Source organism: Octopus sinensis, linkage group LG13 (genome assembly GCF_006345805.1).
Source record: "Octopus sinensis linkage group LG13, ASM634580v1, whole genome shotgun sequence".
Lineage (NCBI taxonomy): Eukaryota > Metazoa > Mollusca > Cephalopoda > Octopoda > Octopodidae > Octopus > Octopus sinensis.
Genome location: NC_043009.1, coordinates 44,827,539 through 44,846,902, shown reverse-complemented (window position 1 = coordinate 44,846,902; position 19,364 = coordinate 44,827,539). Strand labels below are relative to the sequence as shown.

Here is a 19,364-nt window from a genome sequence, read left to right as displayed (position 1 = left end):
TTAGAATATATCTCTTATGATAAAAGGCAGATTTTCTCTGTCTGTTACCATGTTCGTTTTTAATACAATTCTACAATATAGAATTTCTTCAATTGGAATTTACCTATGATTTTTCGAAGTAGATTCGATTGGGTCATGGCATATAAAGTAGATTTGGCTGCTATTTCTAGTAGGCCCCGGGAGCTCTTGGAGATGCACCAGCCCTCGTTTACACTTTATACTGTTATATTTTTTCAAGATGATGAGTATGTTAGCAGTGTTAGTTATTAGAATGAAGCCCTTTTTCATGTATGTATGTATGTATGTATGTATGTATGTATGTATGTATGTATGTATGCATGCATGCATTGTGTATGTGTGTGTGTATATGTATGTATATGTATGTGTATCATGATAGGTCGCTAGCCACTACATATTCTTCATTTTCTCTCCTTGTTTCTTTCTGTGGAAGAGCGTAGGCTCGAAACGTTGAAAACTTTTTCACTTCCCGAGCGTCATACTAATACATGTTTGTTGTTTACACCAACTGTCTTCGTCTTTTGTTCTTTTGTAAATTCTCCCTATATATATATATATATATATATATACACACACACATGATGGCTCCCTCTTTACGCAAATATGTTGTTTACATCATATACACCCTTATCGACTATACAAACATTCCAGCATTTATTTTTTTACACTAAATAATTTATAATTGTTTTTATCAATGTTAATAATTAACGTCCATTACAAAATTTTCTACAATTAAGTAGTAATTAAATGGTGGTATGTAATTTACTTGTCTAATTATCACTGTTGTTGTGTTGGTTTCGTTACTATAATAATGATGATGATGATGATGATTGCTGTTTTGCTCCAGCTCTCATACTCTCTTACCAAACAAATCTAAAATCAAAAACACTCCAAAAGTATCCATCAATCCTATTTTTTTTAGAGGAGGTCCTTCTTGATAAATATCTCAAGGACTACATTATCCAACGTGGTGCTGTATGATTTTCAATATTTATGTGGCTGCTATCTTTAGCAGGCTGAGTGGTTAGATGCGCACACACACACATATACCCTCACCTTCGATTTGTGTTTTCGAAAGATAATAGTAATTCTTATTAGTTTGTTTTCAAACCTCAAACCGAACCCATTGAAGCAGACAAACAACCGAGCAAGCATTGTATGCCGTCCATGTGCAGACGCACTGGACCCTATAGTATGTATTTATTGACAGCAAACCGCAGCGCATATATGGGCTTCCAGCCCCAAAAGGCCCAGTGTGTTCTATACATGTGTATATATATATATTACTCTTTTACTTGTTTCAGTCATTTGACTGCGGCCATGCTGGAGCAACGCCTTTAATCGAGCAATGCGACCCCAGGACTTATTCTTATCGGTCATTTTTGCCGAACCGCTAAGTAACGGGGACATAAACACACCAGAATCGGTTGTCAAGCAATGCTAGGGGGACAAACACAGACACACAAACATACATATATATATATATATATATATATATATATATATATATATATATATATATACATATATACGACAGGCTTCTTTCAGTTTCCGTCTACCAAATCCACTCACAAGGCTTTGGTCGGCCCGAGGCTATAGTAGAAGACACTTGCCCAAGGTGCCACGCAATGGGACTGAACCCGGAACCATGTGGTTGGTAAACAAGCTACTTACCACACAGCCACTCCATTAATATTTATATAAATATATATGTATAAGTGTAGCACATGTATAGTCTCTTACATGTTGGTGCGGTGCCCACTAAATTTGAGGCTTAACGCACTTTTTATACTCAGTTACCTCGAAATCTTACTTATATCAAAACTGAAACTAGTTCAGCAATTTTTTTTATTTCTTCAATTTCTTTATTTCCGACCGAATCATTCTTCTTTTTTTTTTCAACGGAATCGTTTGTATTTTTTCTTTGTATTTGTGTTTAAGTGCATGTATGTATGTATATATACATATACTTACATATACAAATAAACTTACACACATATACAAAAAATACATAAACACAAGCGATTCAGCTGAAAAAAAAAATTAAAGAAATAAAAAAACATTCTACGGAAATTGCCGAAGTTTCACTTTTGATTTACCACCTCCGGAAAGATTTCCGATCATATTAAAAAAATGTAATCTTCAATACTCCCATTAAACAAGGACAGTCCTGGCTGGAACGGTTTTATTGCAAATTTGCTCGATCTGGGCTGATATAGATGTAAATATCAATAAGTATGAATTAGTATTTCATTGTTTTTAAGGTACACCTGATGTCTTCATTCGTTGGTATCGATGAGAGAAGAAAATTCAGATCGAATGCAAAGAACTGCAGATATATAGCGAAAGAGCTAGGGAAGGACTCAGCCTGCTAGAAATAGCAACGAAATTTCTCTCGCAAGTCTCACCTTACAGTTCTTAGTGGGAGGGCAAGGGACATGTTGGGTGGAATAGTTTTGATGGCAATCTTACGTAAGATTGCCGTTTTGATCATATATCTGCAATAACAACAATTTCGCTAATCTTGTTATTCTCTAAATGTAAACTGCTGAAGGCGCCCCCACACTAACATACTTACACCACACACACACACTCTGCTACTATTATTACTGTGTATTACGTAATTTGTGTTGATTGGTTATCGTGTTTACGTAGCTCGTGCAAGAGCGCGCGCTCACGCTCATGTTCACCTATAAACAGAAATGTCTAATTCGCTCGACGTAATCTTCATGTTAACAACCCCCCCCCCAATATTGGCATGTTATTATCTAAACACGCACACATGCTGGGACACTGCCATCATTGGTTTTAATCGAACAAACCCATTTATCTAAGTCTAATACTTTGTCTATGGGTTTCTTATCCTGAACCGTGAATTTCCGTAAACAAACCAACACTGGTTGTCAAGCGGTGAGGCGGACAAAGACCTGTGTACACACGCGCGCGCGCACTCACACGTGCACGCGCACTCACACGTGCACGCGCACGTGAGCGCATACAATATGTACGACGCACTTCCATAGTCTCCGTCTATCCGTCTACCGAATTCATTCACAAGTCATTGATCCGAGCGAAAGTAGAAACTTGCCCAATATGCTGCGCAGTGGTACTTGAACCTGAAATCACTCTGTTGGTGCAGAGTAAGTTTCTTAAACACACAGCCTCTACTGCACCTATATAGGTATATAATTATAAGAAAAATGTAAAGGAAAACCTTCACTGCGGCGGAACTAATCACCGCTCTATAAGAACATATATATATATATATATATATATATGGCGAACGAAACTATGCCATATATATATATATATATATATATATATATATATATATATATATATGGAAAAAAAAAGTCAAGGTAGAAAATGCTAAAATAATTTTATAAAAACATTTCAGTACCGGTTTCGGTCATTGAGACTTTTTCAACTGTAAGTATGGAAAACAAATTTTGGAAAAATTAAATGATAAGTATTTTAAAAGAAGATTTGCATAGTATTCAAATACAAATGGAATTTTCCTTGTTTCTGCCTGTCTCTGTTTCTTATTTTAAAAAAATACTTATCATTTGATTTTTCCAAAATTTAATTGTTTCCCATACTTACAGTTGAAGAAGTCTCAATAACCGAAACCGGTACTGAAATGTTTTTTATAAAATTATTTTAACATTTTCTACTTTGACTTGTTTTCCATATATATATATATCAACTTGTGTGTTCCTTTTCAACCTTCTACACACACTGATTGTATTTCACTTATTAATTAGCTCGCTAGATAATTGACTGATCAATTGTTTGATCACGTCAGTCATTTGGTTCGTTGGAGGAACGCCATCGATAAGGACAGTCTGTGACGACAGGTTTCTGTCGGACCGACTGAGCTAAATAAAACTTTATGTACGTCGCCGACGGATCGACCATGCATTCATTGTTTAGAGTGTGGAATTGGCCCATGTGCTAGGCTGCTCTTCGCTTTAAAACGTTTCAAGAACAGGTATCGCTTGATTTCTAACGTCTCGATTATGTGCTGCATACTACGGACGACCGTGATCGAAAAATGGCGAAACATTGAATGTCAGCGTGAGTGGGAACTTTCTGTATGTCTGATGCAAGAGGTACTCATTGTTGCCTCACCTGTGAAAAAAAGGGGGTGGATAGGTCATTAGCAGGATTGAAAAGTTACATCCTTGTTGCATCATTAAGAAAACAATCGAGCGATTTCATTGTTCGATTTTGGCTTGCAGCCATCACATTTGTGTGTGTGAGAGGGAGAGAGAGACAGAGAGAGAGTTACACTGTGGAAGAGCCACTTTGGCCATTCAAAACAGCACTAAAACTGTGAAATTCGAAATTCCATCGTACAACAGCTACCTGGTCACTGACACAATTCCTCCACAACTGTTTGAAAGTTAGTTAAAAGCAAGTTTCTGATATGTCTCGGACCCTGTTTTTCTTTCTTTTCCAACTTAAGGCACATAGGTTTGCTGTATTCATGCTGATTAATCTTCACCTCTTGGTTGTCGTTACTCACTTCCAGGTACCATTCTTTTCCCCGTTTACAACTTAGCATATAGTCAATGTCACCAGCCGTACCTTTTTATTATTTGTAGCAATATTTTTCTTCATTCTCCTTTTATCATGAATGTGAGCTTTTAATTTATGCATATCTCCTACGCTATTCGTAAACCCAAGGTATTTTAGTACATTGCTCACTGACGATACACGTTTATGTAAATTTGATTCCTATAATGCATATATTAGATGTGAGCTTAAAACAAGACGAGGGCAAATATGCACTCCCTTTTTTAACCACATAATGTACACACACACACACACACACCCACACCCACACACACACACACACACACACAACACACACACACACGCACGCACGCACGCATTCACGACGAGCTTCTTTCAGTATCCGTCTTCTAAATCCACTCACAAGGCTCGAGGCAGGGGGGCTGAACTCGAAACCATGTGATTTGGGGCACAAGCTTCTTACCTCTCGATCATGTGTATTTATGTGTTTGTGTTTGTATTTGTTCCTCCACTGCCACTTGATAGCCGGCGTTGCTTTGTTTACGCTTTTGTGACAATGCGGTTCGGCAAAAGAACTCAATAGAATTAGCCCAATGCTTTAAAACTAAGCGCTGGGATCGATTCGTTCGACTAAAACCCGTTAAGGCGGCGTCCCAAGCATGCCCATATAGTCCAATGACTGAAACAAGTAAAAGATACATATACACACCCCTTTACTTTTTAGATCCTTTGGCTGCATCGTTCACTTTTAAAAACCAAATAATTTTCATATGTAAACATACATTCAAAACAACCAGTTTTTAGTTACAAACTTGCACAACTGTTGCCGACCTATTTCTTTCTCTTCTGTTTTTTTTTTTATCATCATTTTCTTCGACTTTTTTTTATATTGATATTTTATTTTTGTTATAATCGTAAACATATAAGTTGCTACTTCTCCACCACCGGTATTTATGTTGTGTGTGTGAGAGAGAAAGAGAAACGAGTGGGGAGTGTGTGTGTCGTGTTTTGGTGTCAACTGTCACGCAATGGTTTTGTTTGACACTTTATCTTGTATATGCTGTGTATATACACATACGTATACATGTCTATATATATATATATTATATATACACACACACACACATATATATATATATATACGTATCTATAAATACGTCTCTCTCCGTGCAAGCTCACACACACAAAGGCATACGTATACATGTCTATGCATATACGAATCTATATATACGTCTCACTTTCTCTGCATATATATATATATATATATATGTATGTATGTATGTATGTATGTATGTACGTACGTGTGTATGTGCACGTTTGTCGGTTAAATCATAAATTAGGTGGCGAGCACTTGTTCCATCTCATCTTCACCTATGACATGATGCTTCTCATTGCTGCAAACAGCAACAACAACAACACCACCAACAAGAATTTCAAGTAGTCTAACTAAACACGCATCTTGAAAACAGAAAGAAAAAAAAAAAATGGAGTCGTGTGAAAATCCTTTACGAATAAAAACATCCCGCACCTTTATTTACATTGGACAGCTATTTACAGATCGAATGTTAGATCCCATCAACTCGAAGCACGTGATCTTTATATGTTTGTGTGTCGCTTAGGCCTGTGTGTTTACTTACTTGTCATGGGGAAAAAATATAAATAAATGCACAGCTGTTGAAAAGATGTGCTGCGTTTTAAATTTCGTTTAGTCTGATTAGAAGGATCTTGTGCTTCTTGCCCCTTCCTTCGCTGCTTTTACTGTAAACAACAATAATAGTGATTTTTTTTTCATTGCAGTGACCTCTTATGAGTGTATTTATAAACCCTTTTCATATTGCAGTAGTTTTGCTTCTAATTTAAAATGCAATGAATAATATTTGAAGCATTTTAAGTGAATTGTAAATTCGTATGACTTTTATATTCATATATATCAGATGAAGTCAACTGCTTTTAGTACAAAGTATTAAACAACAATAATAGTGATTTTTTTTTCATTACAATGACCTCTTATGAGTGTATTTATAAACCCTTTTCGTATTGCAGTAGTTTTGCTTCTAATTTACAATGCAATGAATAATATTTGAAGCATTTTAAGTGAATTGTAAATTCGTATGACTTTATATACATATATATCAGATGAAGTCAACTGCTTTTAGTACAAAGTATTATGTTACTGAGAGATTTTGTCAAACAGCTACGACCTTTCTCTGTTGAAAACTTTTTTCTTTGTTGAAAAATCTTATTTTGTCTTTTGAATCATCGCCTAGATGAAGGGTGTAGGGATTTAGAAATAAATCCTACCTAAACGTGCAGTTTGAACCCCGGCGCCTATAATGTAAGGCTAATTATAATGTTTCGGCTGTGGTATTCCCTTGTTGCTGAGGAGGATGTTTTTGTTGGATGGTGTGGATTGTGAAGAGTTTCATATGGAATAGGACAACACACATACACACACGAACGCGCGCGCGCGTACGCCATAACATGCAAGCTTGACCGAAATGATTGGTAGAATTGTGGTCTGAAGCTGAACGATATTGTATCTTTATTACCAATAGGAATCTGAATTGGAATAGCTGTACAAAATCGCTACGAAATTCCAGCAACGATGTCCTTCGAAGTAATAGGAAAGGAAAAGGGTGCCGAAATGAGGAGTAAAAAAATAAAATTTTAGAATTTTTTTGTTTTCCACAATCGTAATTTCTGTTGTATGAAATACAAAAATACTAAAACTGAAGGTGTGTGTGTGTGTGTACCTTTTTCAGTTCTCATGAAGTATGTGGGGGTCGAATGACAACTGTTACAAAATTCCCCATAGAAAAGTTTATTTCACCATTCATCAAATAGATATACCCAAACAAGTATTTTATTGAAACAGCAAGGAAGATGAGATTCTTTGTAGATACCTAGCCTGCTCGATTTTTAGCAACTAAATTTTTCTTCAACAAACTCCCTCCTGTTTTCGAAATAGAAGCTTAAACATAAAAACCATGTCAGGGGCAGTAGGTGTGTTCCCCAAATAAAGACAGGACGTTCGCTGTTAGAACGTTGGTCAACTGATAAATTCAAACTAAACAGACGTTACTTGAATGCACAATATATCGGTTTGTATACGTCGTTTGTATACATTAGTATAGTTCATACATAAAAAAAAATGCGTTTGACAAATAGTTACAAAGTGACTAAATTATGTGTGTACAGTCGATATGTAAATTAGCTATGAGAGTCTAATGAAAATTTTGTTTAGAAATCAAAATGACATTAGGTAGAAATATGTAGCCATGACAGGCGACCTTACGTCTGCTTATCAAAGCTAAAGATTTTCGTGAAAATTTCGTTAAGCAGTATAAATTCTCTTTCGTACTTCTATCCTGTATAATAATTGTATTTATCTTCCAGTTTTAAAGTCCCGTTTATATCTTATATTTGAAACTACCACGTACTATAAACAGCCAATGTTTACTATAAATAGCTTCGAAGCAGGACCTATGGCTTTCCCTGAAATATTAGCTAGTTTCATGAAATGACTCAAACGGATTTGAAAAGAAATTGGTCTCCTCTAATCACGACACTATCTGATCCCTACTATTATATAGTTCATTTTAATCTACTAGTAATCAGAAGACCCTAGGTATCAAATATCCCTTCTTATTCCCCCCATTAATCCAGGGTGAGAACTATGATGTCTGTGAGTAAAAGAAACCATTCCTTCTCCACGGACCATACCAGATTTGTTGCGTCTTCACGATTTCTTTCTATACCTCAACTTCAATAACCAAGCGATGGACTTTATGACTAAGATTTCCCAAAGCACGACCAGATCTTTGCTCTGATGATGAATCAGTCCTGTGATTCTATTATTTTGATCCAGCTTTTATCTGTCTTGAAGTCAGGATGTAATCAAACAGAAACTTAATTTTGTTTCTGTCAGAAAATATTCACATCCACATATTTCTTTGTTAATATTTACCCCTCTTCTGTTATATCTTTATATTCCTTTAATTTTGTGGAGGAATACGACTTTCCTTAAATTGTGGACAGCTAGACAATGCTCTATTTATAATATTATTAATGATTTAGGGCGTTGAACTTGGCACTGCGGTATTTCGCCTGTCTTCGTGTTCTGAGTTCAAATTCTGCCGAGGTCGGCTTTGCCTTTCATCCTTTTGGGGTTGATAAAGTAAATACCAGTTAAGCACTGGATTCAATGCATTTGACTCCCCCGAAACTGCTGGTCTTGTACCAAAAATTGAAACCAATATTACTGAATGACTAATGAGTTTCTGTTGTATAATTATTTTTACTTAGCTTTTTTTTATGTGCATTTCATAAAACATGTTAAATGTAATTTAATTCTTTCTTGATGACGTAATAAAATTTCGCTTTAAATGTATTTTCCTCTTTTAACTGAACTGATTCCATATTTGTTGTGTTGGAAAATACAGCCTTAATCATTACAGTTGGTTTTAGTTTTCTAGATTTAAGAGAAATTTTTCCTACTCTTATACCACGAACGCCTATTCTATAAAAATTTGCTTTCCAATTTCTGCCTCGTAGTAAAACAAAAACGTGATGTCACCAGGAAATGCCCAATAAACACCCCACCCAATTACTTATACCAAATACAACAACCCCAGCTATGAGACAAAATTTTTAAAAATCAAAAGAATGTTGAGGAATATCTAAGTCAGCAATTGCTTTACTAATACAGTTACTCTCAACGAATTCATTTTGATTGAGCAATGCTTGGCATATTCAACAGTTGGTGACTGTCATTTTTGCTGCGTAACGCAATCACATCCACTAGTAAGGTTCTGAGGCAGAAATATAACTGGCACCTGTCGACCATGGAGGTAAGTGTGGCAAAAAGTCAGCTCGGTAGCACTTGAACGCAGAACGTAAAAAAACATTGACTTTAGGATGTGAACTTCAAGGGTGTTCGAGGATTAACCAGTGTGATGTGTTCATAAGATAAACGTACTTGTGATATTGGGCAAATAGGACCGGTTGTGTAAATGTGGTTTAGTTGTACAAAGTGAAAATGTAGTCTCCGGAAATCCTGGAATTACGAATACAGGATCTTATTGGGGGAATGACAAGTGATAGGACAAGGTGGGTCAGATAACAGATGCGCGCGCGCGCATGTTTGTGTAAGCCGCGTCAGTCTACACTATGAGAAATCAGGTTTTAGGTGTGTGATTATGATAATGAGGTTTAGCTATCAGATAAATAGCATAGCGCAGAAGACAAATAGAACCCCATTTTTTTTTCCAGGTGGTAGTTCAGAATTTTATGAGTTATTTGAAGTTGAAGAATTAATGTGCTATTTTTATATTCATTATTCACAAGAGGTGGAATATAAGATAAAGTGGAACTATGGCTATAGTTTTGATGCTCTCTGGAATTGAGATAGATAGATTGATAGAGAGACGCGTGGGTGGAATATTTGAGATTTTGGGTGGGAGAGACTAATACAAACCGGAAGTGTGTTTCTATTATCAAATTTACTAAGCAGTTTCAAAAAGATGGGACTCAAGTTGGGTTGTGGGAAGGAGACAAAACGGAAATATATAGCATTTTAGGCGGAACACACACACACAGAGTTTGCGGTCGAATAAATTATCACAGTTGTAAATCATGATTAATATTTCTTTTTGTACTTTTCTCCTGCTTTTACTGTTGCCAAATGAAGTCGTCTGTTGCTTTTTCAACCACAGCAGTATAGTTAACTTTCTTTCTCTCTCTGAGTCGAGTCTGCAGCCAAGCTTCGACTGGTGATTGTCACTTCCCTTTCTTTGCCCAATGTCCTCGAAAGCAATCAATAAGCGATCCACCATTTCTAATTGTCTTCATATCTTGTCAACATTATTTACTCTCTCTCAACCAATATTTCCCAACAAACATTTACCAAACGATCGCTACCAATAAATAAATCAATCAACCGATCATTAATTTTGTCGTCCCCTGGGTTTGTTAATCTTCTAATATCTACGTCATTATTAGAAACATGGGCTTTTAATTTATTTTGCTTTCCTTTTTCCTTAATTACTTCTTTGTAATTTATAACACAAACGAGTGAATCTAATTTGAAAAATGGCATTAATTGACTTTGTAATTAAAGTTTTCTCACGGAGACAGATATCGCCTCTGATAATCACACAAGCGCACGAAGTGTGTTTCACAAGGACTTCATGAACACCATGTGGGCGCGAAGGCATTGCGTCCCGCTTCTGTAGACCTCCGCCCACCATTAAGTTTCACTATTAATTTTTGTTGCCTAAAAGATCGCACGAGACGGAACTCTGCGTGGGAGTGAATTACCTGCTTCGAGCGAATACGTAAACTCTTCTGCATGCATTGCGTAACTTTTCTCTTACAAAGTCCCGTGTTCGATTCCGGTGCATGACACCTTCATCAAATGCGGGTTTTTTTTTTTTTGTAGCCTCAGGTCAGCTCATACCTTGTGAGTGAAACTGGGCAGACGGAGACTGTATAAAAGCCAGTCAGGTGAAATGTACCTGCAATTTAAAGAAGAAAAAAAAAATACGACCTTGTCACACGCCGTGTCATTCTGGGAAATGCTATAAGGGTACACATGTCACTGAGATATTCAGTCACTCAGCAGGTTATTCCACGGAATTGTCATTGTCGAACGACACGTTTCACCACCCTTTACTTTTCACACTTTTGATGTCAGGACCTTGTGGCTGTTATTTATAATAATTATACTTTATATTTACTATCATGAACGTGCACTCTGAATGATGATAATGATGATGAGTTCTTTAATAATAATAGTAATAATAATGAAATTAATAATAATAATAATAATAATAATGATGATAATATATTGCATGTTTGTTGATTAATGTGTTGGTTTGAAATGGTATTTGAAGCAACGCGTAACAAAAGACATTCTTCTAACTCACAGAATAGACATTCCCGAATACGAAACATTAATCATTACAAAGTATTTTTTTTTAAAAAAAGTAATAAAATTGTAAAATATTTATTTGTGGTTGTAATTTGAAAATAAAAAGACAACAAAAGACGGGGGGCAAAAAACAACCTACTCAACTTGTCAATTGCTCCACACACACACATATAATATAGAACTTAGCAGTTAGTTAAAAGAGACTGGGATAGAATAATTACCAGGCTCAGAGAAAATAAGTATTGGAGTCGATTCATTCGACTAAAAATTTACCATGGTGATGCCCCACCATGGCCGTAAGTATGACTGAAATAAGTAGAAAACATACACACACACACACACGCATACATCCATATACACGCGCGCGCGCGCCTCTACACTTTAATGAATCACATGTATAAACACGTGACTTCTCTCGCTCTGACCGTAAATGTTATACAGCTTGTCTCTCCACCATTACCCTCGTATCTGCTGCTTACAAAATTCAGCTACATTCTATGCTTCTCGCCAACAGTGACGTATTCATAACTATACTAAAGCACACACATACTCGTGTGTGTTTTCTATTTGTTTATTAAAGTACACTTATTTCGACACCGCCGTCCCTTACGACTGCATTTCAAGCACGTGGTTTAGTCTATTTTGTAACCTATCTAGGCCAGTTTCTCTCTCTTTATCTCTATCTCCCCCCCCCACCTTATTGTTCACATTAGAGCTATTACGTATAAAACACGGGATTCAGTTATTTATGACTGGGTGTATGTATGTATGTAATGCGTGCGGGCATTGGCATGGATATTCTTATTTGATAACAATAATAAGTGTTTACGTTTCCTATGACATATATCTATTATATCTACGATTTTAAGATATAGCATAGTTATACACGTGGATTATGAGAAACGTGTCGAAAAACTCGGCGACGGTGGTGGGAAAACAACAGCCAGAGACTCGAGTTACCACAGGTTTCAGAAATCATGTGTTATCACACGTGAACATGCGTGGGACAGGCGGCGCTTTTTTTCTTTTTCTTTTCATCAGTATCTTGCTATTTATCTACTCGCTACAAGAAATAATAAGGACTACTTTGGTTAGTACGAGTTGTAGTTTACACCACGCGCTTCGGATTCTTGTAGTGTTATTTGATGAATGATAGAGAAATCTTCCTGAAAGATGTGCTTTTAGACAGCAAACCCCGCTGGAAGCAGATTTTGTCTTGTCTAGTCATTGCAGGTATTCAATGGTGCCAGTAGATTCACTACGATTAACGCTCTGTCATCTTTATATATGGACGACCCCGTTTTCTGAGCGCTAAATCTTACGACAGTCAATGCTCTCCATATAAAGAGATCAAACTGCACTGCGGTCAACTTTTCTTGTCACGCATGCACGATAATCTCCAACTTGTCAAGTGATATCTCTCCAAACATTAACTCTTTACGTAAATGTGCTATGGAACCCAAAAATAAATCAATCTGTAACACGAAACCTGATTAAATGTCTTTCTCCATGTGGTGTTAGTAAATTAGTCACGGAATTGGGCCAATCCTGATTGAAGCCTGCATATATCAATCAATTAATGAATGACAAAAGGACCAGAGTTCATAATCCCCTCTGTTAACTTATAGCTGTACATAGGATGTTGTACAACCACTTAACTTTGAGTGTACTTCTTATTGTAGAAAGAGCTGTAAGCAAGTGACTCCTATGTCACTCCTGTTCTTTTGTCATTAAATAATTGATATAATGGGATCTTTTCGGTTTGAACGGCAGTTTTTTCTAGCTGTGTCATATGAAATTGTCACCCATAATTATGACCCTAGTATCGATCTATTGCATTTCTATCTGTTTTAGGGTTAGAGTGTGGGGAGAAGAGTATCTTTTTTTCTTCACAAATGTAAAAAAAACCCAATCTGTTTCTTAAACGAGGGACATATTCATACGGCACAGAATGTTTTCTATCTCAATAGACGTCAGTGATTGGTTGAAATTGCAGAAATTGAAGAAAAAAAACAACAACAAATATCTTACAAACTATAGAATTTTCTCAATAAAGCCAAGAGAAAAAGATGTTTTATAAACACATTCTACCAGTATACGAAGTTTCAAATTTTTTAGTTACCTAGAAATTATTTTAAAAAACTGCCGTTCAAACCGAAAAGATCCATATAATGCTCTGTACTGACCTAACACTTTACTCTAAAGCATAAGTACATTGAGTTCTAACAATGGGTTATCGCTATCCCTAAGCAAATTCATAATATATGTTATGGGTAGAGCTGTGTGGTAAGGAGTTAGTTTCCCAACCACATGGCACCTTGGGCAAGTATCTTCTACTGTAGCCTCAGGTCGACCAGGGCTTTGTGAGTGGATTTGGTTGATTGAAACTGAAAGAAGTCTGCTATATATAATAAATATATACATATTTCTGTAAATCACCAGTTCCAGTTAAACCGTCCAAACTATGTCAGCATGGAAAACGGATTCTAAATGATGATGATGTGTTTGTGTTTGTTTGTTCCCCACCACTACCTGACTACTGGTGTTAGTTTGTTTATGTTTCTCTACTTTAACAGTTTGAGAAAAGAGACCAAGAGTACCCAACATAAAAGCATAAGTCCTGTGGTCAATTTGTTCGACTAAACCCTTCAAGGCGGTACTTCCAGCATGGCCGCCGTCCAATGACTGAATCAAGTAAAAGTTATATATATGCAATGTTTTAATGAGAATGTGTCTGGGACCGATTCCAAATATTTGCAATGTGTCTGTTCGCTCTTAAAAACATTTTGATTGACTTGGACATGAATGTCTCACAATGAAAAGTTATATTCACGTTCATCTCTGCTGGAACATGTTAACAATGAACAAACACAGCATTGTCTTCATTCTCTCATATTTGTTACTCATAATTAGTAACAGAACTAATTTTCTTTAGATTGGCTCATTTAGTACTTAATAGCACTTGCTACAAGCATTCCTTTGATTATATTTATATATATATACACTTAATCTTTTTTTAATGTTAAATATACTGCTCTCTCTCTCTCTCTCTCTCTCTCCCTCTCTCTTTCCCACGCTCTTCTCCTTTAAACACCACCTCCCTCACATCATCTCCACCACATTTCTCACCTGTTTACAAATATATCATTCTGCCATTCTCCACTCTTTCTGTACTGTCTCTTATTACCCTCCCAATCCCAAACTGATATATATACCATCGGTCAGACGTTCACTCTTGTTCACTATTTATGACATTGACCTGTACCCCTATCTCCAAACTTATGTCACCCATCTTTGTACACTCTTGCAATGTTACCCACCCTGTCCTTTCTGAACTTCTGTCTCTGCTCTCACTATTCACCTTCTTGTACCTTGAGGGTACGTCCTTACATATCGCTATCACTCTTTTACTTGCTGTCCAGCAATTCTTACCCACTTTATATAATGTTGGGCTAGCCATGTATCTCAGAAAGCACTTTTTGTCTTTTGAGGTACATGGTGACCTCACTAGTGCTGGTGTTACAAAAACAAAAAAAAAAGAACACTGTCCAATATCTAAAATGGTTGGCAATAAGTAGGGCATCCAACAGTAGAAATTATGCCAAAGCAGACACTGGAGTTTGACTTCTTAGATCCTATTGAACTGTCCAAACCATGCCTGTCTGGAAGATGGTTATTAAATGATGATGACGATGATGGCTCCCATGGGAGCTATAACATTTAAGTATTCCATGTTTTAAATAGTAAAAGTAATGCTCATGAAATATCAACTATTGTAAAAGTTGGGTCAGAATCTAAGATTAGCAGATATGAGAAACATTGATATTTTGTATAGATGGATGATGTATCAGAGTTGGTGATTAACGCTTGAAGGATTGGAGTATATAAAGACTTATGAATAGAAAAAGTGGTTGAAGATTTTTTTCCTTTTACATTCTTCTTTAGATATATATAAAAGTGGTATTTCAATTTAAAACTGCATTTCAATTTAGAAGTTCTTAAAGACTACAGGAAATTTCTGTTTCTAGAGCAGAAACAATCCCTATGGCTAAAGGATAAAATTGGAAAGGGCAGTTACAATTTTAAAAATAATCATGAAATATAACATGTTCGTATTTGTGAACAATTTTTTTCGATTTATAATTTAAACATGAAAGAAAATGAAACAAAATATCCAATCGTCTTTGTCTTTTGAGACAGTATCTGTGGGTACAACCAGTAACACAGCCATTGTACATGCACACACACACACACACACATTTAGACATGGCCTGAGATATTAATGGCCAACCTATATAAGCTAAGTCATATTAATACATGTATAAATATATATATATGTATAGAAATTTATATATATATATATACACATATATATATATATTTATATACCTATATATATGTATGTGTGTATACATACTCTATTAACTTCTTTAGCATGACTGTCTGAAGCATTTTAATATTTTTGCGTGCAAAACAATCAAAACATGCCCTTCTTCTCCCCCTCACACACATGTATGCACACAATGAAACAATTGCAGCTGATATGATCTGTGACTCATGTGCTGCTAATCCAGTAGCTTATCCATTCAGCTACTTTTGGGTTGTATAGTCTCTGTTAGTTCTGGTTGAGGTCATCTTTTAGGCAAATCTAGTCGAGCATATATCCATTGAGAATGTGCACAGAGCCAGTACTTCACACCGCATGCTCTACTTTTTGCTAAAACAGGATTGAGCTGCAAAGAGTATTTTTGGTGGGATGTCTGACTCTAAGTTAGCACTGATCAAAATGTTTCAGTTGTAATGATCATATCTTTTATTCATGCACTGTGTATCTAGGACTGTATTTTACCTGATATGATCCTCTGTCATGTTTTAGCCTCTCAACATTTAACATAAAGCCGCCCCACCTCTACTATACTCTCATTTAGCCTAGGGAGCTTTTTTAGTCTTGCAGGTTGATATAGTGATCTCCTTAATATGTTAATATGGTGCCACAAGAAAAGTGTCTGATACATGTTGTAAAGTGGTTGGTATTATGAAGAACATCCAGTCATAGAAACTATATCACAGCAGACATTGGAGCTTGATATAGCCTTCTGACTTGTGGTTCCTGTTGAACCTTCCAATTCCTGCCAGCATGAAAGACTAATATTAAATTATGCAGATTGTGATGTGCTAAGAGATATTAGGATGTAATTTGAGGAAAATCAGGCTGTTATTTCTAGCAGGTTGATGCAGTATGTTGTGTAGAGGCTCCCTCATTATTTCAAAGTCACCATCTGTTTATTAATTCTAAACTTTTTCATCACAGTGTCCTTAACAACCTTCCACATTGTTAGATCATTTGAATGTGGAAGTCTTGTTTTACTACTTTTCCCCTTCTGTCTGTTGAAAAGCTTTTCCTCGTGAATGCTTCCCAGAGCACAAAGAAACAAGGAAATAATTTTAAAAGTAATCTCTTCACAATATTCTCACGATTCTGAAAAAGACATTCACTTATTTATCATAAACATGTGAATACATCCATAAGTAATTTCAGTTTCTTCTGTTTTTCTCTCTTCAATGTTATTTATTTTTTTTATACAAATGATATAAGATATATTTTTAGTTTTTACTGCTGCTATCTTTGTAAAAGCTAATCATCTTATTTTACTTGTCTCAAAAATGGTTCGATGAATTCACAGGATTTTCATATATTTCTTATGTTTATATCGTAGAATCAAGGGTGGTCTCAAGTAGGTTGATATCAAAAGTAGGTTTACACCAATCCACCCAGTTCTCTGATAGAAACGTTCCGTTTTAAACATGATTTAAGTTAAACGCTTCCATCAAAATTTCATCTTACAGCCAATATTTTTCAAGGGATGGAGTTAGTTGATACCACCCACCTCTACTAGTAATTTATTTTATCAACCTTGATAGGATGAATGCCAAAGTTGATTGCTGTGAAATTTGAAATCAGGATGTAAAGAGCTGGAAGAAATACGTCATGGTGTTTATATCGCATTCTTACAATTCTACCAGCCTATAATAGAAAACTTCAGTTTAATGACAATATTATTTTATTAAACTCTTCATATTTCTCAAAATTAATTGAGACAAAGGCAGTATAATTCTACAGATTTATAATAAAAAGGTTCAATTGTATTTCATATTTATTCTTTTTCACAATGAAATTTCTCCTCTGTCAAATTTATTTTCTTATTTGTATTATTAATTAGTTTTATATTTAAAGTAATTTCTGTGTTTTTTCTCTTTTTCAGTTTGTTTGTATCGTGGTTCTTGACTGATTGTTAAGAATGCCTGAGCTGGTTATGGACACAGAGTTGGCGATGTCTGGACTAGTCGAGCTGAAACCCTACAATCACCAAGTAGGGGGTCATTGCTCAGTCCTTCACTTCAATGATACAACCCTTTGCAAACCTCTCACCTCTCGCGAGCGTTATTTCTATGAAACTCTACCCCCAGAGTTGAAGGAATTTACTCCAACTTACAGAGGTGAGTGTTTTCTGATCTGTTGCTACTTCCATCACAAACAGTGTGTGTAGGTGTAGTAGATGTGCATGATGAAGATTTTGAGTAGGGTGTGAGTCTATCTGCAAATGTACATGTGTGTGTATACTTCAATTAGAGGGTAACATAATATATGTATCTTTTTAGTTGGTGATTAGCAAGGGCAGAGTACATATAGCTTTATTACTTTTGGTTGAGAACTAGATGAGGTTAATGTATACTTAATGTTAAGCTGAAATTCTTGCAGGTAAGTAGTATAAACAGGGACAGAGAGGAAGTTGTAAAGCGGAGCCAAGTTAATTAGTTACCAAGTTATACGATATCCGATATCCTCGTGTTGGTATCGGGAATTTTTTTTTCAAAATATACTTAGATAAAGACAAGCTATCCTTCACTAACAATTTCCCTCCTGTGGCACTTGTTCCAAATGGCTTTTAAGCCATTTACAATCACTTCCCACAAAATATGCAGGGTCCTCCCTTTGTCATCTCTATCACTACTACTGCTGCCACTACTCCTCTGAACTTAGTGACACTATATTTTTTACCTCAACCTGAACCCACCCACTGCTTTCTCCTCCATATTCTTCTTCTTTATCTTGCTCCTTTTAGTGCCAATATCAAATCAGTTTCCCCAATTCTTTACCTGCAGAACTATTCCTCATCAGAATTTCCAAACTGCTCTCATTTATACCAGTTAAAATAATTTTAACTGAACCCTTTTGTTATCAATCCACCTGAAACCACCCCTGGTTCTATCATACAAACTAAATTAAAACTTTCCATCAAAATTTTATGTCAATTTATGTTTCAAATGTGGAGGCACGTGGCTTAGTGGTTAGGGTGTCGGCATCATGATCGTAAGATTGTGGTTTTGATTTCTGGACTGGGCGACACGTTGTGTTCTTGAGCAAAACACTTCATTTCACAATGCTCCAGTCCACTCAGGTGGCAAAAATGAGTAACGCTGCGATGGACTGGCGTCCCATCCAGCTGGGGAACACATACACCATTGAAACCAGGAAACTGGTCCCATGAGCCTGGCTAGGCTTTAAAAGGGTGCATTTATTTTTTTTTATATTATGTTTCAAACACCAGCTATATATTGACAAAATCATTTTACTAAATTCTGTATTATTTTCCATATTATTTTATTAAATTCTTCATTATTTAAAAAATTAATTGGAACAAAAGCAATGCATTTCAACAGAAATATGGTAACAAAAGGATTAGAATAATAATTATATTAATCTCACTCTGGTAAATCAATGGATACTGTTGTCTTCCCTGTCATTATCTAAAACAAAAAACAACAGAGTGTCTACATTGCCATGTGATCTGTTAGAAACAGTAGTCCATATTTC

The 19,364-nt window shown here is 35.9% G+C and overlaps 1 protein-coding gene across 2 annotated transcripts in view; it reads left to right on the top strand.

Annotated features, from left to right (window-relative positions):
• The window catches only part of LOC115218245 (inositol hexakisphosphate kinase 1), a 122,052-nt gene that overhangs the window by 82,072 nt on the left and 20,616 nt on the right, over nt 1–19,364 (top strand). For both annotated transcript variants that reach the window (XM_029787980.2, XM_029787981.2), the window contains exon 2: nt 17,752–17,986. In XM_029787980.2, the coding sequence (XP_029643840.1) occupies nt 17,788–17,986 (199 nt within the window). In that variant the 5' untranslated portion in view covers nt 17,752–17,787. The remainder of the gene's footprint in view (nt 1–17,751; nt 17,987–19,364) is intronic.